Source organism: Thalassophryne amazonica, chromosome 5, assembly GCF_902500255.1.
Source record: "Thalassophryne amazonica chromosome 5, fThaAma1.1, whole genome shotgun sequence".
NCBI lineage: Eukaryota > Metazoa > Chordata > Actinopteri > Batrachoidiformes > Batrachoididae > Thalassophryne > Thalassophryne amazonica.
Genome location: NC_047107.1, coordinates 118,609,189 through 118,631,225, shown reverse-complemented (window position 1 = coordinate 118,631,225; position 22,037 = coordinate 118,609,189). Strand labels below are relative to the sequence as shown.

The 22,037-nt window shown below is 41.1% G+C and overlaps 1 protein-coding gene across 1 annotated transcript; it reads left to right on the top strand.

Moving 5' to 3' along the window:
• The first annotated feature begins 4,413 nt into the window (after positions 1-4,413).
• Positions 4,414-21,120, top strand: bmp3 (bone morphogenetic protein 3). Its single transcript, XM_034171191.1, is given in 4 exon segments — positions 4,414-4,941; positions 8,425-9,350; positions 20,382-20,433; positions 20,436-21,120. Coding segments are annotated over 4 exon segments (1,476 nt in total). The 5' UTR covers positions 4,414-4,577; the 3' UTR covers positions 20,570-21,120.
• The last annotated feature ends 917 nt before the right edge of the window (positions 21,121-22,037 follow it).

Here is a 22,037-nt window from a genome sequence, read left to right as displayed (position 1 = left end):
GACATAAAGACATGGATGACCTCTAATTTCCTGCTTTTAAACTCAGATAAAACTGAAGTTATTGTACTTGGCCCCACAAATCTTAGAAACATGGTGTCTAACCAGATCCTTACTCTGGATGGCATTACCCTGACCTCTAGTAATACTGTGAGAAATCTTGGAGTCATTTTTGATCAGGATATGTCATTCAAAGCGCATATTAAACAAATATGTAGGACTGCTTTTTTGCATTTACGCAATATCTCTAAAATCAGAAAGGTCTTGTCTCAGAGTGATGCTGAAAAACTAATTCATGCATTTATTTCCTCTAGGCTGGACTATTGTTATTCATTATTATCAGGTTGTCCTAAAAGTTCCCTAAAAAGCCTTCAGTTAATTCAAAATGCTGCAGCTAGAGTACTGACGGGGACTAGAAGGAGAGAGCATATCTCACCCATATTGGCCTCTCTTCATTGGCTTCCTGTTAATTCTAGAATAGAATTAAAAATTCTTCTTCTTACTTATAAGGTTTTGAATAATCAGGTCCCATCTTATCTTAGGGACCTCGTAGTACCATATCACCCCAATAGAGCGCTTCGCTCTCAGACTGCAGGCTTACTTGTAGTTCCTAGGGTTTGTAAGAGTAGAATGGGAGGCAGAGCCTTCAGCTTTCAGGCTCCTCTCCTGTGGAACCAGCTCCCAATTCAGATCAGGGAGACAGACACCCTCTCTACTTTTAAGATTAGGCTTAAAACTTTCCTTTTTGCTAAAGCTTATAGTTAGGGCTGGATCAGGTGACCCTGAACCATCCCTTAGTTATGCTGCTATAGACGTAGACTGCTGGGGGGTTCCCATGATGCACTGTTTCTTTCTCTTTTTGCTCTGTATGCACCACTCTGCATTTAATCATTAGTGATCGATCTCTGCTCCCCTCCACAGCATGTCTTTTTCCTGGTTCTCTCCCTCAGCCCCAACCAGTCCCAGCAGAAGACTGCCCCTCCCTGAGCCTGGTTCTGCTGGAGGTTTCTTCCTGTTAAAAGGGAGTTTTTCCTTCCCACTGTAGCCAAGTGCTTGCTCACAGGGGGTCGTTTTGACCGTTGGGGTTTTACATAATTATTGTATGGCCTTGCCTTACAATATAAAGCGCCTTGGGGCAACTGTTTGTTGTGATTTGGCACTATATAAAAAAATTGATTGATTGATTGAAAGTGGTGATCCTCAACCCATCTTTGCTTGTGAACGGCTGAGCCTTTTGGGAAAGCTCCTTTTATACCCAGTCATGACACTCACCTGTTTCCAAACAGGTTTTCTTTCAGCATTCATCAACTTTCCCAGTCTTTTGTTGCCCTGTCCCAACTTTTTTGAAATGTGTTGCAGGCATCCTTTTCAAAATGAGCAAATATTTGCACAAAAACAATAAAGTTTATCAGTTTGGACATTAAATATCTTGTCTTTGTGGTGTATTCAATTGACTATAGGTTAAAGAGGATTTGCAAATCGTATTCTGTTTTTATTTACATTTTACACAGCGTTCCAACTTCACTGGAATTGGGGTTTTAAAGATACTGGGCCTCATGTATCAATGTGGCGCACTTGTGGCATAAATTTACGGTGTAAATTTGAAGTACACCAAAGTTGCCGTGACATGTATCAAGCAGTGTGCACCTGCCCATTTCCGGCATACGCCTGACGTGACCTTGATAAATGCGGCGGGTGAAAACAATCGTAATTATAATAAACACGCCCATAAATATTCAGACTCCACTTCAGACACACCCTCATTTTATGACATGGAAGCTAGGAAGATGGCAAAGAAAAAGAACTCCACCAATCACGACGTGTGCCAATAGAGCGTCAAAAGCAGCCGTCGTATCAATTGTTTTGTAGTATAATCAAGTGTTACAGTGGTCCCTCGTTTATCGCAGGAGTTAAGTTCTCAGCGGTATTTTTACAATTATTATAGACGTTTTAAAGCTGTAAACACTCTCAACGTTCAAACCATAGTAGAAAAATAAGACCAACCTGTTTTCAGGCCCAAACATTTGTTTGAGAAATAAAAAGAGAATGTTTTCCTATAAATAATTATGATGGCATTTAGAACTAACGAATTTAATTCTAACGATCAACGTACAAGGTTGGACATATAAGAAATTATTAATAGTGACTGACCAGTATTTCACAGTTCCTCTGATCGCACCTCTTCGTCCTGGCGCCGCGCCTTTTTCCTCTGAGTCAAACCTCGCTGCAGGTGTCTTTGTCCAAGTGAAGGACACATTTGTGGGTAGTTGTTGGTGCTCTTTTTTTTCTTCTGGGTGAGAAGATTCTTATAAATATACACGCAGAACACAATGCACTGTAAAAAAAAGCATGCAAAATTGGACTAAAAAAATCCGTGAAACTGCGAGGCCGCGAAAGGTGAACCGCGTTATAGCGAGGGACCACTGTGTTCTCTTTTCACATCAATAATTCTTGACATATGGATATTTGCTCTCTCAATTAATAAGACATGCCTAATTTTTCAGATTTCTTTATTTTTAAAATTTATTTCTTTATTTATTTTATTGTAACAAACGAATGGAGAAGACAAAACCTGATTGCAGCACAGGCGAAGGGAATGACAACAGTTGTAATAATCAATTTCATTGTCTAAAATGATCACACCACATAAAATTAAGCTCAGCGCTGCTCTGGCTCCAGGCTGTGGAGAAAAAGGCAAGCAGCGCTTTCTTTGCGGTCAGCGCTGTGGCCACGGATCGTGCTCGATAGACCAACAATTTGTATGAATTATTATGTAGTATAATCAGGAAAGTGTTTTTTATGTAACATATGCGTTGATTTGTATAATGGCACTGTTTATCATGTTGATCATTTACATTTTTATGTGGATTCCAGCGCTGGTTCATTTTGGTGTATAATTTACACCACCGCTCAACCTGGTGTATATTTTCAGCGCAGCGTACGCCAACGACCACATTGATAAATGCCAAGTAGCGCAGCCATTTTGGCGTACACCCCATATACACTCAAATATCGTCGTACGCAACGTTGATACATGAGGCCCACTGAATATATAACGACTACAGGGACTGACACAGTTCATAGACCCACTCTGCCTTCGGTGAGGCAGGTCAAAACTCAAACTCAAAAATCCATCTTGCAGTTTTTACAGTATCTGCCAGACATATAGTGCACAACTTGTTCCGATCCATCTCCCACCTGATGGACCCGCGTCCTGGAGCATTTTATCTGTGCTTAACATCAGAAACTTGGTTTCTACAGTTAAACTGTTATTTTTGACTAGTGTGCACATCTGTTTAAGAAAAAATATATACTACAGGGTTTTTTTTTTTTTTTTAAATCTTATACAAACTTAGTCAAAAGTTTGGATTTGTGCTGAAAGAAAAGGCTTTAAATTTGGGGAATATCTGTAGGAAGGAACCAAAAATGTCAAATATCACGTGATGGGGCTTTTTCATGAAACATGTAAAGGTTGTGAGGAACCTGAAACAGAAACTGTTCCATTATTTTTGGTGTTTGGCTGAAGAATGCCCTCTGATCCCTCTTCTAGTTAATTATGATTCAGATTATTTGGTAAAACTGAATTTCTTTCAGTTTTTTTCTTATTTTTCTGTAAAAACTTTTGAACTATTTTAAGTGATTGAAGCTGTCTGGCAATTCTGCACTTGTTTCTGATGACATCCTGTTCTTGTCATGTCGGATGAAGGGGTTAAACGCGTTTATGTGTTCACTGTGACATCGCACGCTCATGTTATTATCATCAGATGGGGGGGGGGGGGCTAATCGTTTCCCCCGAGTGCCCCTCAAAGAGAAGCCCGGTGACGGGGTGGGATGGAGACCTGGAACGCCGCCTGGATACGCTATTTCTGGTGGGAGACGATGAGGGCGCGTCAGCGCGCAGCATTCGGATCGAGCCCTGATGGTACCGGATGTGTGCGCTTAAGTCCACTGGACTAAAGAGAGCAGAGAGCCTTTAATGCCGCTAATAAGCCACAGCTGAAAACGGCGCAAATTATGCACTTGTTTAGCACAGCACGGAGCGGCGACCCGGTGCGCGCCAGAGGTGCGCTGCCCAGGTGTGACATGGAACTCCGTCCAGAAAAGTGCGAAAATCACCTCTTCGTTTTTTTGGGCCGGAGGGGATCCCTTAAATGACTTACTTAGGGGGTGGCTTCAGTCACATCTGATGATCAGTTATACTCTGTGCGTAAAAGTGGAAAATCTCTCTCTCTCTCTCTCTCTCTCTCTCTCTCTCTCTCTCTCTCTCTCCTCTCTCTCTCTCTCTCTCTCTCTCTCTCTCTCTCTCTCTCCTCTCTCTCTCTCTCTCTCTCTCTCTCTCTCTCTCTCTCTCTCTCTCTCTCTCTCTCTCTCTCTCTCCTATAACACTAGGCACAACATGCTTGACCTTCAATGAAAGCTCAGTCGGGGGAACAGACTGGTGAAATAAGCTCAAACGTTGGATCGAAACCCAGCAGCTGTGATCCTTCAACCTGCTCCTGGACTTTGATCCCTCGCTCTGTCCGTTTTACACTCGCTGTGTAAATGGTGTCTCTCTGCAGCAGAAGGCTTCTCTTTGGGTGATGCCATGTGTTTTTGGAGATAAATCGAGTTTTGGAAAGGCGTTCGGTTTCCCCACAGCTCTTGTCTCACGGTCACACCTGCGCTCCGACCCCAGCATGGCTCTGCGCTGTCGCTTTCTGCTCGTCTTGCTGTACGCCTGGAGTTACGTATGCGCTGGATACTGTGTGATGCTGAAAAAAGACGCGAGGCGAAAGTTGGATTTTACGCATTCGTTGGATAAAAAGCAGTCTGGGAGGGAAGACCACGACCTGCTTTTACAGGATACCATGACGGAGCACATGCAGATGCTCTACGACAAGTACAACCGGGCTGGATTTCCCTTCAAGGACGGCAACACAGTGCGCAGCTTCAAAGCGCACTGGGGTACGTATCCAAACGGCTGTGCGCTTTTACGCACGCAGTGGAGCGCGCGCTGCTCTTCTCACAGTTAATGCATTATTACAGACGGGACGACAGAACGGCTCCTGCTGTCTTCTGCTGCTTTGCTCAGCAGTAAATTTTCCATACTTTAAACTTTAAAGCAGCGCTTCCACGGAATGTGTGCGCATGTTCAGCATTAATCTGGCCCTAACGGAGAATCTCCGCTTTTAGGCCACTTTAAATACCCATAAATGAATATTTAAGCTCACATCTTCATTTTGGTTTGTTTAAATCCACCTGTTGGCAGACTGTGCATCAGATATTTGCACCACGCGCGTGAAACCTACACGGAGTTTAAATTATTGACGATTGTGCATTTAAATAGTTTTATTATTGTTTTTCCATAAAGGGTTCCAGCAACCTTAATCTGAAAATGTCTAGATTGCAAACAGGTTTTGATATGTTGTTGTCACTTCGACTCTGCTGGAGGTCGTCTCTGGGTCCGTTTATTAGATTATACTGCCTCCTGCCGGTAGCTGTTTGTCATGACATGTAATAATGAAGCCAAAGTTTGAATTACGATGAACAGAATCTAATGGCAGCAAGTGCATGTACTCCAAACCATCAAGAACAACAGATTTTAGTGTGAATAAAGTGTGTGTGTGTGTGTGTGTGTGTGTGTGTGTGTGTGTGTGTGTGTGTGTGTGTTGGTGGGGGGGGGCTGTTTTGGTCATTCATGAAAGAAATAAAAATAATTTTTCTTGAAACCTAATAGCTGTAATATGAAATAAATTGTCAATTTAATGTAAGTTTGTTTTATGGCTTAACATACACTAAAATCTTTCAATAGATGGAAAGTCGGTGTCAGTTTACTGCAGCTGGTTTTCAGATTTAAGTTGCTTTTTGGTTTGTTTTTTTTTTTAATCAACCCGTTTGTCACGTGATCTTAACTGCATCACTGCAAACATTTGAAATTCTCAAGTTTATTTTATGCACAAATCACCTAAAACACACTGAAATAAAAAAGACAGTTTAAGATACTGTTTAAAGACAGATTTCTGTACGTTATCATGTTATTCATTTTGAAAACTTTATATTCTGCAGTGCTACTTAAAAAAGGTTTGATTTAACTGAAAAGGTTTTTTTTTAATTAACTAATGAACTATAACAGCAAGTCACAACAAAATGCAAATAAAAGAAATCAGTGTCAATTAAACCAGAACTGTTTTCCACTTAATTTTATTAAGGAATTCGTAACTTATTATGTGCAATTGTGCAAAAAAAAAAAAAAAAAAATCTCAGTTGTCATAGCTGGAACTAGGCAAACTATAAAAAAGAATAATTTGTTCTATTTTCTGAATTCAGTCCTCAACTCTGATCTGATTTCTAGACAATTAGGAATAAAAACTTGCTCGCATTTTCTTAAATGTAATTTGTTTATTTATTTTATTTATTTATTAATTTATTTTGGTGATTTACTTCATCAAATAGTTAGTCCCTTCGGCTGCTCCTTTGTTTGCACTTGGGGTTGCCACAGCAAATCCAAGGTGGATCTACATGTTGAATTGGCACAAATTTTACACCGGATGCCCTTCCTGACGCAACTCCACATTACATGGAGAAAAATGGTAGGGGTGGGATTTGAACCAGGAACCTTCCGCACTGAAACCAAGTGCACTTGGCCACCACCCATCAAATAAACCATGAAATAGGCCAGAAATGAAATGGAATGGACGTGTCCCTACCATGTAGCCTGGCCAACTGCTGGTGACATGCTCAGCGTAGCATGAAGAATAAACACAGGGGTCAGACTTTAAAAATGCTCCAATCATAGTGTAAACTATACCACATTATTTGTCTGATCATAAAGATTCCAAAAAGGTACAGTTTGGACCAAGTATGACTGAATGTTCTGGAGTTACGAGGTAAAAACAGCAAAATTGGTGACAAAGTTCAATTTCAGTTTGTACAGGGGTCAGAAGTTAAAGTTGCTAAAATTTTGATAACACAGAGCCTGAGATTATTGGTTCAGCTGTGTGGTGACATGACTCAGCCAGGTGCCCCCCCAATCCAGTCCTGCTTTGAACTTTATTTGGATTATTTTAGTTAATAGACTTGTGGATGCATCTGCATTGCACAGAAGCTCTACAGAGTTCCAAAACACTATAAAATACACTTTAAAAAATAATCAGTATAAATTCAATTATAATACTGATTTATTAAGTTATTAGCAAATATAATAAAATACATCTAAAATATCAGCTTGCCAAATCTGATATGAATAAGGCTGAACAAACGTCTCCTCGATCCAAGCACCTACCGGATTCTACCATTCTTGGAGATTTCCAGTCTTCTCATAAAACTGTAAAACCTTAAAACTTTCATATGGTTGCCTCGAAGCACTGCACATCAAAACTTGCACATATTTTACTATTGCTCTCATACATCGGTACACCCAGAAACACCTTTAACATATTGTGGAATGATGCATACAAGCTGTTTATCAAAGAGCTTCTGTGTCCAGTACGGAGCGGAGAGCAGTACGACTGAAATGGTGTGAATGAACAAAAACAAAAAAATTTGAATGGATCACATTTATATGAGCCTTGTTTGGTTGCAGCCTTAAATGTTGGGAGATTGAAGGAAGTAAAGTCCATCAGAACTGTCACATTAAAGATTTGACTGATACGGATTTTTGTGGGGCAATAATTACATTAGGGTCTGAAAAAAATTACTATACCAATATATCTGCCAATATACATAGAAAATGACAATGATTTCATTAAAGTCCTTGTGACAAAAAATTGAATTGAGGTTTGATGTTTTACAGTTTAAACATGATCTTTATTTTAAATAACAATAAATATAACAAACAACCAACCAACGTACCTCACACTGCCTTCACTCACATTGGCAGTCACCATGTCACATCGCTCAGCATTTGCAAAAAATAGACTTATCTATTTTTGTCCCCGCCGACTTGGCAGCATAGTGACCACTTGTCTATTGCCGCTGTAATTCGTCCACTCTGATCGAAAATGAATGACAGCTGGTCACTTTGCCGCTGTCTCTGTGTGTAGCTAATGTGACCAAGAGGTTATGGGGGTTCCAGCCATGCAATGTCAACAATATCATCAAAACACCCTCTGCTGGGCAAACTACATAATGAGACAACCTCCAATAAAACCAATGTGTTTATTGAAGTCTTTATTGGGTAAAATAAAAGTTTTCATATCGGCAAAATTAATACCAATATCAATATGATTGTGAAAGGCTTATATCAGTTGATATTATCGACTAACTGATATATCGGACAGGCTCGATTCATTTCACCAGATACCTGAGCTGTGGTTCTGTCCTGTCCATGTTTTAAAACAGCAGTTATGGAGTAAAAACCTGGTTTGGCTGAACCCAGTCAAAGTTAAACAACAACAGCTCCTTTGAGTTTTCTTGAATGATAAATGATATTGCCTGATATATTCACAGGTACCGTCAACACGAAGCAGCTGCAGGTTTTCAACTTGACCTCCCTCACCAAGTCTGAAGATGTCCTGTCCGCCACGCTTCACTACTACATTGGAGACCTTCACAACACCACCCAGGACTGCTCTGGGTCCAAAAGCTGCAGCCGGCACGGCCCCCGCAGGCAAAACCGCATCCAAATGGCCATCTGGAGCTTTGCCTCAGTGGATAACAACATGAGGACTTTGGGACACTTTCTGATTAACGTGTCCACGCTCTACAGGGACTTCATATCTTGGCAGTGGAAGGACATCACCCGTGTGGTAAATCAGGCCAAAGACCACGACGAACTGCTCATTGGTATTGAAGTGACCTCGCAAGGACCCCAGCCCTGGAAGAGTCTCCTGTCCGACCGCTCGCCGTACATTTTAGTCTACGCCAATGACTCTGCCATTTCAGAGCCGGAAAGCGTAGTCGCCACCCTCCAGCGGCACCACCCAGTGGGACGGGACGCTTCTGCTCCACTTGGGCTCCACAGGGTGGGACTTCGTGAGCGTAACCACACCAAAGAAGAACAGCTGCACCGAAGACACAAGCGCTCAGTGAATGTTTTGCTCCCACTACAAAATAATGAACTTCCCGGGCCCGAGTACCCGTACGAGTCGCCCACGTGGGACGAGACCCGTCCATATGAACCCTATGAAAACAAACAGGCCCGCCGGCCACGTAAAAAGACACGCAAGAACCAGAGGCACAAGATGCCCCTGCTGCAGTTTGATGAGCATACTATTAAAAAAGCGCGGAAGAAGCAGTGGAACGAGCCCAGGAACTGCGCACGCAGATACCTGAAAGTGGACTTTGCTGACATCGGTTGGAGCGAATGGATTATTTCACCCAAGTTTTTTGATGCCTACTACTGCTCAGGTTCCTGTCAGTTCCCCATGCCAAAGGTGAGTACCACAGTCTGTCACACAATGCAATAGAAGCCCGTTACCATGGTAACACAACATAACTGTATACTCTGTGAACGGTCCAACATATTGCAAAGAAAATGGAGCAACAACAAAACAAAAATGGCTAAAGGTTTTGGCAAAACGTGTTTGTAGATGATACGTGGGTGTGTCCTTGTTCAGTTGCTGGGGTCCTCGGCAGCGAGGAAACTGCATGCTGGATCGTGCCCAGAGAAATGTGCCACATGGCCGTTGTGTTTTAGATGATGTTCCCTCACAGTGCAAACCAGTACAATTCATCTGAGTCCCATGAAAGTTCCCACCATACGCAATTTTGACCATGACTGTCCAAAATACGCCCCCAGCAAAGCTGCCCTGATCAACCTTGACCACAGTGTGTCTCTACCACAAAAACATGACTGTACTCCAATGTAGAAGACGGTTCATTGAGATTAAAATAAGAACCACCATGACTTAGCGCAACACCATCAAGACTGGACTGTGGTGCCATCCTGTCTTGATGCATTTGTGATTAAAAATATAAAATTGACAAGAATATCCCAGAAGGGGGTATGATTGCCTTCAAGATGGCAGCAATGAAGTTCCACAGCAGTTCATGACCATTTTTAAACCGTTCTAAACTGTTGCCGGTAGCTTCTTGTACCATTGGGATCTATGAAGAGTGTGCAAAACACACCTAAGACTGTCTTCTGGACCTGCTACGGTTTGATAGTCGTGGTAAAAAATCATGTATGTGAGAACAGGACCAAGGATCCCCCAGAGAGGACCAAAGACATTCAGTCATCACCGGAGGTCATGGTTTGTTGAGGTCTTACAATCATACGAAACTATACCTAAAAAATTTAGTCGCTAAAATAAATAAGGGTGAACACCATCATTAAAAATAGTCATATGTAGATGTAGATTTTTAGATAAAGATGTATTTTATTCTATGTAAATTGATTCAATTTGATCCTTGGCAAATTTTGATATAAATCTTATCCCATATATTTCACCAATCAGACTTCTTCTGACTGCTTGTGTTAGGCGGCGCCACAGCAGATCATCCATCTCCATCTCATCCTGTCTTCTGTATCTTTCTCTGTCACACCAACCACCTGCATGTCCTCCCTCAGCACATCCATACACCTCCTCTTTGGCCTGCTTATTCTCCTCCTCCTGCCTGGTGGCTCCATCCTCAGCATCCTTCTTCCTATATACCCTGGGTTCCTCCTCTGCAAATGTCCAAACCATCTCAGTATTACCTCTCTGACTTTGTCTCCAAATCGTCCAACCTGTGCTGTCCCTGTGATATGTTCATTCCTAATCCTGTCCATTCTCGTCACTCCCAAAGAGAATCGCAACACCTCTGACTCCACCCTCCTGTCTTTTTGGTTAGTGACACAGTGTCTCAGCTGTATAACAAACATAGCTGGACTCACTACTGTCTGTAAATGTTCCCTTTATTCTATATGACATTAACCTGCAGGCTTTAAATTCCACTCCAACCTGAGGATGTCAGCAGTAGTCACAAGCAAGGGATGATGGGAAATATACAGAATTGACTGCAGCAGGTTTGACATGGTGTGACATCACAGGTGGTCAACAGATGCCAGACGGCACACATGCATCTGTTTTAATTCATAAGTACAGCGATGCTAATTTATCCGCATATCTGTCGTTTGGCCTTTAGTTCATCTTTAAAACTTTTCTCTTTATGATGTTAACATGAAACACACCGACATCAAACGTCCTCGTCTGTCGTATATTAAATATGATAATGACAATGAAAGAACATGACGGAAATGTGTACCATCTGCTTCAAGGGTCCACGGGGGGGGACACGGGGGGTCATCGTGCAGATAAACTTTCTACCGTACAAATATCCTCCAGACCTCCTGACAGTAGACTTTACACGCTTTATTACCTGTTGGTGTTTTTGTCTTTTATTTATTTTTTAATTTTTAATTTTTTTGCTTAAATTACACAAGTAAAAGTAAGTCCCTTCGGCTGCTCCCTTGTTTTCACTTAGCGTCACCACAGCAGATCAGAGGTGGATCTGCATGAAAATTCAGTAAGGTATATCTTATATATTATATTCCAGTTCTAAGGTGGAACTATGCCAGTATACAAAGGTATATCTAAATATCTAAAAGTAAAATAGGAGAGTAGAAAAGAGTAGAGTAGAGCCACTTACAGTAGTGTTCATAATAATAGTGGTGCTATGTGACTAAAAAGATTAAACCAGGTTTTGAGTATATTTCTTATTGTTACATGGGGAACAAGGTACCAGTAGATTCAGTAGATTCTCACAAATCCAACAAGACCAAGCATTCATGATATGCACACTCTTAAGGCTATGAACTTGGGCTATTAGTAAAAAAAAAGTACAAAAAGGGGTGTTCACAATAATAGTAGTGTGGCATTCAGTCAGTGAGTTCGTCAATTTTGTGGAACAAACAGGTGTGAATCAGGTGTCCCCTATTTAAGGATGAAGCCAGCACCTGTTGAACATGCTTTTCTCTTTGAAAGCCTGAGGAAAACGGGACGTTCAAGACATTGTTCAGAAGAACAGTGTAGTTTGATTAAAAAGTTGGTTGGAGAGGGGAAAATGTATACGCAGGTGCAAAAAATTATAGGCTGTTCATCTACAATGATCTCCAATGCTTTAAAATGGACAAAAAAAAAAAAACCCAGAGATGCATGGAAGAAAATGGAAAACAACTGAAGAATAACCAGAATGACAAAGGCTCACCCATTGATCAGCTCCAGGATGATCAAAGACAGTCTGGAGTTACCTGTAAGTGCTGTGACAGTTAGAAGACGCCTGTGTGAAGCTAATTTATTTGCAAGAATCCCCCGCAAAGTCCCTCTGTTAAATAAAAGACGTGCAGAAGAGGTTACAATTTGCCAAAGAACACATCAACTGGCCTAAAGAGAAATGGAGGAATATTTTGTGGACTGATGAGAGTAAAATTGTTCTTTTTGTGAGACGACCCCCAAACTCTGAATTCAAGCCACAGTTCACAGTGAAGACAGTGAAGCATGGTGGTGCAAGCATCATGATATGGGCATGTTTCTCCTACTATGGTGTTGGGCTTATATATCGCATACCAGGTATCATGGATCAGTTTGGATATGTCAGAATACTTGAAGAGGTCATGTTGCCTTATGCTGAAGAGGACATGCCCTTGAAATGGGTGTTTCAACAAGACAGTGACCCCAAGCACACTAGGTAAACGAGCAAAATCTGGGTTCCAAACCAACAAAATTAATGCCTCGCAGATGTGAAGAAATCATGGAAAATGTGGTTATACAACTAAATACTAGTTTAGTGATTCACAGGATTGCTAAAAAAGCAGTTTGAACATAATAGTTTTGAGTTTGTAGCATCAACAGCAGATGCTACTATTATTGTGAACACCCCCGTTTTCTAATTTTTTTTTTTACTAATAGCCAATTTCATAGCCTTAAGAGTGTGTATATCATGAATGCTTGGTCTTGTTGGATTTGTGAGAATCTACTGAATCTACTGGTACCTTGTTTCCCATGTAACAATAAGAAATATACTCAAAACCTGGATTAATCTTTTTAGTCTCATAGCACTACTATTATTCTGAACACTACTGTAGGTGCCTGGTCGTGCATGTTGAATTGGCACAAGTTTCACACCAGATGTCTTTCCTGACGCAACTCCACATTATATGGAGAAATGCGGCAGGGGTGGGGTCTGAACCGGGAACCTTCTGCACTCAAACCAAGCACAAGTACATTGTAAAAAAAAATAAATCCCCGAATTCAATTGTTTTCCTTGATGGGTTGGGGGGGGGTGTGTGTGACAGCTGTGGTTCCCAGAATAATTGTGTTAAAAAATACATTCATTTTGGAATATGATATACAGTTCATTACATTTCAGAATAGTTCTTTTGTGTGACAGCACAGGGTCACCAACAGTAAGTGTGCTTGTCACCGCAGGTTTAAGGCTGCCTTAACCTGTGACCCCTTCACCTTATACAGCTGAAGCTGGTTCAGGAAAACCTGATCACCATGTGGATCCCACGCCAAACCTCCAGTGGTGGCCCTGAGCAAAACAGGAGCAGTACAACAAAATCTCACTGAATGGGATTCAGTGTAAAATAATTAACAGCTGCATTTAAATTCTACAGAAATATTTAGTTTTAAAATCTGCATTATAATGTTATTTTAGCATAAAATTACAACTTTATACTGTAAATTTTACACAATGTTCTGTGAAGGTGTTTGAGCATTTTCCTGTATACCTTACAGAATTACTCTGGAAACCACAGTTACTATTGTTTTTTATCGTAAAAACAAAAGTTTTTTTTTTTTTTACAGTGTAGAAGTCTTATTAGTGCAACACATAAATGAGATGTTTACTTTGTATAAACTGATATTTGAAGATATCTGGAAATTGCATTGACATCAGGTTTCAGTTGATGATAAAAAAAACTAAAATATTTTTGCCAAAGGGATTTTATTTCATTATTCACATTTTTCTGTTTTAAAAAGTGCATTTTCTTAGTTTTTCTCACATGCACAACATAAATTCTTTCTTCAGCTTGGCTGTTGTCTCTTTCGGTCCTGAACACCAGCTGTTTGTTCCTCAAGCATTCCGTCCTTTGACACAGATATTATCCACGGGAACGCTGTGCCTGTTGCCATGGCTAAACAAAAGCTAATAGAACCATGTTGTCCCATCAATCAAATTGTCTGCTCTTCTGCGGTTGAATTCCATTGAAGGACTTTAAATTTAAGGCCGTCTTAGAAGTAATGTCATCAGGAAGTGAAGCAGCTATGTTTTAGCCTGGGGGTTATCTTGTGCTTTTTTTGGATTCATGCCTGGATTATGGCATTAAAAAATTACAAACCAAGAGCTGTGAAAGCGGCGCAAGGTTGCTCATGGTACAGGGAGTCCCAAACAGGAAGTGCCACATTTTGAGCCCACAGTGAAACAGGAAATGTAAAATGTTGAACACTTCCTGGATTGACAATAGAGGAGATCTTGTTGTATCTCACGGGAATTCAGTGGCAAGTGACACTGAAACAGGAAGGTGCCAAATTTGAGCCCACATGATAATGATCATTTTGTCCCATTTGCAGTTTTGTTCTGTTTACTGTGCAATTTTGGTTCCATATGTTTTGCACAGTTGTACGCTGCGACCACCTTAACGTAAAAACACAACGTATTGTGTTTGTGTGCATGCATTGCGTGCATCAAGTGTTGACGGACTGCACACAAACACAAGCACTCTTGCAACCCTTGACACGTGACAGCGCTTAGTATAAAACAAACATGGCGGGGTTTGTTTGGTGACAGACGATCATTTCAACGAGCTTATTAATGGTGCTCAGTCTGGGGGCCTTTGCAGTGTTTGCTGGGACGTTCTAGCTGACGTATATCACTGCTGGATGAAGAGCTCGACAAATTTTCTGTCTAGACGTTACACACACCAAATGTAACTTTTCTCTTATTTATAAATTAATAAAATATGGCAGGGGTGGTGGCCAAGTGGTTAATGCACTTGGTTTCAGTTCGGAAGGTTCTGGGTTCAAATACCACCCCTGCCACATTTCTCCATGTAATGTGGAGTTGCGTCAGGAAGGGCATCCGGCGTAAAACCTGTGCCAAATCAACATGCAGATGCACCTTGGATTTGCTGTGGCGACCCCGAGTGCAAACAAGGGAGCAGCCGAAGGGACTTACTATAAATTAATAAAATATCAAATGACATTGAACTATTTTAGGTGTTATATAAAACAAATCAGTTTTTTTCATTGTTGCAATGGAAAGAATATTTCATAAGTATTCGCAACGAGGCAGAGCCTCGTTGAATGAAACATTTCATATTTCACCTCATGAAATATTCTTTCCATTGCACTCATAAACAAGGGCCTTACAGTGGGATAGACGTCTCATCTAGCTACACTTTTTAATGGGTTTTATGGGTTATAATAGACATAAATTTCTTTTTTTTGTGATAAATATGTGATGAAATCTTTAATAGTTTTCCAGTTTGGAGACACCAGACTTGTGAAAATATTGGGTTTCTTGTTGGATCTTAAAAAGAAGAAGAAAAGTGTGACGCTCTTCCACACGTTCACTCTCACTGTAGTTTGTCATCTTGGTGATAACTTCAAAGGTATTCCAAACACGGTTCCATTGCACCACTTCATTCATTATCTCAGAGGAAACAACCCTTGCAGTCACATTCCGCAGGTACCTGTGCACCCAACACTGCCCCCTACAGCCTCACAGCTTTACTGCATCATGTCTCAGCCATCCCTGACTTCAGTCTTTGGCCTACCTGCAATGGTAATGGTAATTACAATTATACTCAACAAAAATATAAAGCAACACTTTTGGTTTTGCTCCCATTTTGTATGAGATGAACTCAAAGACTCTAAACTTTTTCCACATACACAATATCACCATTTCCCTCAAATATTGTTCACAAACCAGTCTAAATCTGTGATAGTGAGCACTTCTCCTTTGCTGAGATAATCCATCCCACCTCACAGGTGTGCCATACCAAGATGCTGATTAGACACCATGATTAGTGCACATGTGTGCCTTAGACTGCCCACAATAAAAGGCCACTCTGAAAGGTGCAGTTTGTTTTATTGGGGGGGGGGGATACCAGTCAGTATCTGGTGTGACCACCATTTGCCTCATGCAGTGCAACACATCTCCTCGCATAGAGTTGATCAGGTTGTCAATTGTGGCCTGTGGAATGTTGGTCCACTCCTCTTCAAGTGGCTTTGCGAAGTGCTGGATATTGGCAGGAACTGGTACACACTGTCGTATACGCCGGTCCAGAGCATCCCAAACATGCTCAATGGGTGACATGTCCGGTGAGTATGCCGGCCATGCAAGAACTGGGACATTTTCAGCTTCCAAGAATTGTGTACAGATCCTTGCAACATGGGGCCGTGCATTATCCTGCGGCAACATGAGGTGATGTTCTTGGATGTATGGCACAACAATGGACCTCAGGATCTTGTCACGGTATCTCTGTGCATTCAAAATGCCCATCAATAAATGCACCTGTGTTCTTCGTCCATAACAGATGCCTGCCCATATCATAACCCCACCGCCACCATGGGCCACTCGATCCACAACAATTGACATCAGAAAACCGCTCACCCACACGACGCCACACACGCTGTCTGCCATCTGCCCCTGAACAGTGTGAACCGGGATTCATCTGTGAAGAGAACACCTCTCCAACGTGCCAAACGCCAGCGAATGTGAGCATTTGCCCCACTCAAGTCGGTTACGACGACGAACTGGAGTCAGGTCAAGACCCCGATGAGGACGACGAGCATGCAGATGAGCTTCCCTGAGATGGTTTCTGACAGTTTGTGCAGAAATTCTTTGGTTATGCAAACCGATTGTTTCAGCAGCTGTCCGAGTGGCTGGTCTCAGACGATCTTGGAGGTGAACATGCGGATGTGGAGGTCCTGGGCTGGTGTGGTTACACGTGGTCTGTTGTTGTGAGGCTGGTTGGATGTACTGCCAAATCTCTGAAACACCTTTGGAGATGGCTTATGGTAGAGAAATGAACATTCAATACACGAGCAACAGCTGTGGTTGACATTCTTGCTGTCAGCATGCCAGTTGCAGGCTCCCTCAAATCTTGCAACATCTGTGGCATTGTGCTGTGTGATAAAACTGCACCTTTCAGAGTGGCCTTTATTGTGGGCAGTCTAAGGCCACCTGTGGCACTAATCATGGTGTCTAATCAGCATCTGATATGGCACACCTGTGAGGTGGGATGGATTATCTCAGCAAAGGAGAAGTGCTCACTATCACAGATTTAGACTGGTTTGTGAACAATATTTGAGGGAATGGTGATATTGTGTATGTGGAAAAAGTTTTTAGATCTTTGAGTTCATCTCATACAAAATGGGAGAAAAACCAAAAGTGTTGCATTTATATTTTTGTTGAGTGTAGATTAATCATCCCATCTTTTATTTTCCTCATGAATTCAATATATTTGATATGTCTGAAAATTATAATTTTGCAGGTGTTTTAATTAAAAATGGAAAAATTCATCGACACTATTTGTGCATAACTGGTGATATTAATCAATCAATCAATCAATCAATTTTTTATATAGCGCCAAATCACAACAAACAGTTGCCCCAAGGCGCTTTATATTGTAAGGCAAGGCCATACAATAATTATGTAAAACCCCAACGGTCAAACGACCCCCTGTGAGCAAGCACTTGGCTACAGTGGGAAGGAAAAACTCCCTTTTAACAGGAAGAAACCTCCAGCAGAACCAGGCTCAGGGAGGGGCAGTCTTCTGCTGGAACTGGTTGGGGCTGAGGGAGAGAACCAAGAAAAAGACATGCTGTGGAGGGGAGCAGAGATCGATCACTAATGATTAAATGCAGAGTGGTGCATACAGAGCAAAAAGAGAAACAGTGCATCATGGGAACCCCCCAGCAGTCTACGTCTATAGCAGCATAACTAAGGGCTGGTTCAGGGTCACCTGATCCAGCCCTAACTATAAGCTTTAGCAAAAAGGAAAGTTTTAAGCCTAATCTTAAAAGTAGAGAGGGTGTCTGTCTCCCTGATCTGAATTGGGAGCTGGTTACACAGGAGAGGAGCCTGAAAGCTGAAGGCTCTGGCCTCCCATTCTACTCTTACAAACCCTAGGAACTACAAGTAAGCCTGCAGTCTGAGAGCGAAGCGCTCTATTGGGGTGATATGGTACTACGAGGTCCTAAGATAGATGGGACCTGATTATTCAAACCTTATAAGTAGAAGAAGAATTTTAAATTCTATTCTAGAATTAAACAGGAAGCCAATGAAGAGAGGCCCAATATGGGTGAGATATGCTCTCTCCTTCTAGTCCCCATCAGTACTCTAGCTTGCAGCATTTGAATTAACTGAAGGCTTTTCAGGGAACTTTTAGGACAACCTGATAATAATGAATTACAATAGTCCAGCCTAGAGGAAATAAATGCATGAATTAGTTTTTCCAGCACACTCTGAGACAAGACCTTTCTGATTTTAGAGATATTGCGTAATGCAAAAAGCAGTCCTACATATTTGTTTAATATGCGCTTTTGAATGACATATCCTGATCAAAAATGACTCCAAGATTTCTCACAGTATTACTAGAGGTCAGGTAATGCCATCCAGAGTAAGGATCTGGTTAGACACCATGTTTCTAAGATTTGTGGGGCCAAGTACAATAACTTCAGTTTTATCTGAGTTAAAAGCAGGAAATTAAGAGGTCATCCATGTCTTTATGTCTGTAAGACAATCCTGCAGTTTAGCTAATTGGTGTGTGTCCTCTGGCTGTCATGGATAGATAAAGCTGGGTATCATCTGCGTAACAATGAAAATTTAAGCAATACGTCTAATAATACTGCCTAAGGGAAGCATGTATAAAGTAATAAAATTGGTCCTAGCACAGAACCTTGTGGAACTCCATAATTAACTTTAGTCTGTGAAGAAGATTCCCCATTTACATGAACAAATTGTAATCTATTAGACAAATATGATTCAAACCACCGCAGCGCAGTGCCTTTAATACCTATGGCATGCTCTAATCTCTGTAATAAATTTTATGGTCAACAGTATCAAAAGCAGCACTGAGGTCTAACAGAACAAGCACAGAGATGAGTCCCACCTGTCCGAGGCCATAAGAAGATCATATTAATAGTAGTTAAATGTCAAAAGAAGAGGACTTGAATCTACACGACTTTCCTCAGTTAAATCTTAATCCAGATATATTCTTAAGAATGCCGCTTAGGAAAAATATTTACATGCTGTGTCATTGAAACATGGGAAAAATGGCCTTTGGCATAAAGTAAAACAAGTCTTGTGGCAGATGATTTCATTCATATTAAAGAAACTCAAGATGTTCTTCACCTTTATTAGGAGTACTTGCAGGTGTAAAAGTAAAATTCCTCGTTTTTGTGCAGAGTTTGAAAAACTATCTGCTGTCTAGTGGTTAAAGGAGTGAATGCAGTAAAGAAAAACTAATAATTATGATATATTGTGGAGGCATAAATTAAAGGTATAGTTGGATATCATCAAAATAGAAGTGATGTGACATATTTTGAAAGGATTTATAGTTTTACAAAGAGAAAAGAAGAGAACCGAGAACAGAGCCTTGAGGGACACCATGAGAGGAGTTAGTAGAAATGGTAACAGGGAACAACTTTTGTTAGGGTAAAAAAGAACAATCTAATTCTGGGTCTTATATCACCTCACTACTGAGGGTCTTAAATCACAATAAGCTGATCAGTGGTATTGAACGTTGCACTGAGGTCTAGCGTAACTAAAACGCAGCCCTCCTCAGCACTTATCTTTGTGACGTCGACTGATGCTCTGAAAAGCCCGACTTCAGGGTAATGGGTTGTTGCCAGAAACCAGACTGAAACATTTTGAGAATATTTCATTGATTCGAGACTCCAATGACCTGCTTTAGAAAATTTAAACCTCTGCCCTAAAATGTATCCGTGCATGTGACACAGATACAAGCTTCATGAAATATGTCATGTACCTGCCATACCTGGTGCTTTTGCAATGTTTTTCAGTTTTGTGGTTCCTCCCATATTTTTTCTGAGGATCCTCCCAAAATTTTGCAGCTTCTGTTCAACTTTAAATTCCTCCCCAAATTTGTGAAAATCCGTTAATAAAGTGATTAGTTTTGGATTATTCCTTGTAAACAACAATGTCTCCTTAAACGTTGCCTGTGGCTGATACTTACCACCCCCTTCCCCCACCCCCAAAAGGTCCCATTTCTGACCACCTCTGTTTGTTAGGTTCTCACACGTTGGCTGAATCCTTTGTTCAAACATAGGATCTGATGCTGGGTAGAAGCCAGTATATTTTGAGGGAATTCTGTTTAAAGGGTGCAGCTGGAATATTTTACAAGAAGTTTTCCAGGAACGCTTGAGCCTTGGCTGACGATATGCCAAATTGATGAAAAACTGATCCACAGTGTGGAACCTTTAGAGTCAAACCTTTACGCTTTTATCTTTCAGGCTCTGAAGCCATCGAACAACGCCACCATCCAGAGCATAGTGCATGCGGTGGGCGTGTCCCGGGCATCCCTGAGCCGTGCTGCGTCCCTGAGAAGATGTCTTCCCTCAGCCTCCTCTTCTTCGACGAGGACAAAATTGGTGTTGAAGTCTACCACAACATGACTGTGGACTCCTGCGCCTGCAGATAGTTTATTTTCTCCGCCTCTTTACACTTCCTGTAGATTATCCAAACGTAAAGCAGCCCAGAGGACTGTCTTTTCTCCAGTTTCTCTCAGCATAACGCTCACTTACTTCCCTACCAAACGCAGTTTTACCTTTAGCCCTGGAGAGGGCGTTGCCTGCCTTTGTAAGAGGAATCAGACTCATGAAGCGGGCCTGGCGCCTCTCCATATAGAAGCTAACTGGAAGGAAAACCGAATTCCACACCACCACACTTCTATCCATCAGGCTGCAAGTTTATCTGTTGTGTGGTCGCGAGATGAACGCAGTCAGTGACTTTGAGGCATCGGAGACAAAAACTGAAAGACAACCTGTTTTCCGGAAAGATTTTAAAACCCGAAAGAACACACCAATCCCACCAATGGATGCTTTGGCTTCTTTCCCTCGTGGTTTGACGTTATCGGTCACCGTCGCCACAACTCACCTCTACTTGCACTTTGCAAGGCTTCATGTATTTATGTCTGTTTATCACTGTTATCGGCTGTTTGAGGAACGCTCAAGTTGGTATTGGCTTTGCTTCGACGAACAACATTCCAAAACTGGAATTGTAGATCAACAGTGTCCTGACACGTTTGTCTGTTTGAAGTGTTGTGAAGAATAATTAAAGTAAGGATGACATGTCTGTCATTGGTGGAAATGCAAGCATTTGATGGGCTCCATCATCAATTCTCCAGTTTTTATTCTGACAGATTGAGACAAAAAAGTATGAAAGATTGAAATTCAGTTTGGGATAAGATGAGACGTTTTAAAAATGGTTCCAAACCTGATGACCCAAAAATGATCAAATTAATGAACCTAGAAGAAAACTCGCGCTGGAAGTGAGGCTGATACCGAGCAAAGTAGCTTGTACTGCTGTTAGCGGCCAGCAGATGGTGTTGTTGTATAATCTGGTATAAGTACATTACTATTTTTATTTTATAGTATATAATAATTTAATGAAGACAAATTGTATTAGTGCTTCTAAAAATATATATAAAAAATATGTCATAATCTCAAAGTTACAAAAAAAGAATACAGTTTAATTTTGAGATGTCTGGTGACGTGTTACAAAACTCGGGTAACCAGATAAACCACATGATTGGACTTAAAGTTGCCTAGAGTAGAATATGAACAGACTTGCTGTTGCTTGAGGATTTTCGTTGCTTTTCTCATTTTCAACAAAATATGAACAAACCTTTGCAGTGGATCAGACGGGTGTAAGATTAGAGAATTCCTTTTTTTGTGGGTTTTGTTTGTTACTGTTGGAAGCATTACTTAAAAAATAAATTAAAACTAAAAAAAAAATTAAAATCACCAAATGTGAAATGTTTGTGCCTAATTTAGCACAATGCTTTTACGTTTGGGGCTTCTTACAGCATACATTGTTGCCCTGCATAATTTGTTGCTGGATGTATTGACACCACCATTTTTTAGGAAGTCAAATACTGGAATTCTTCC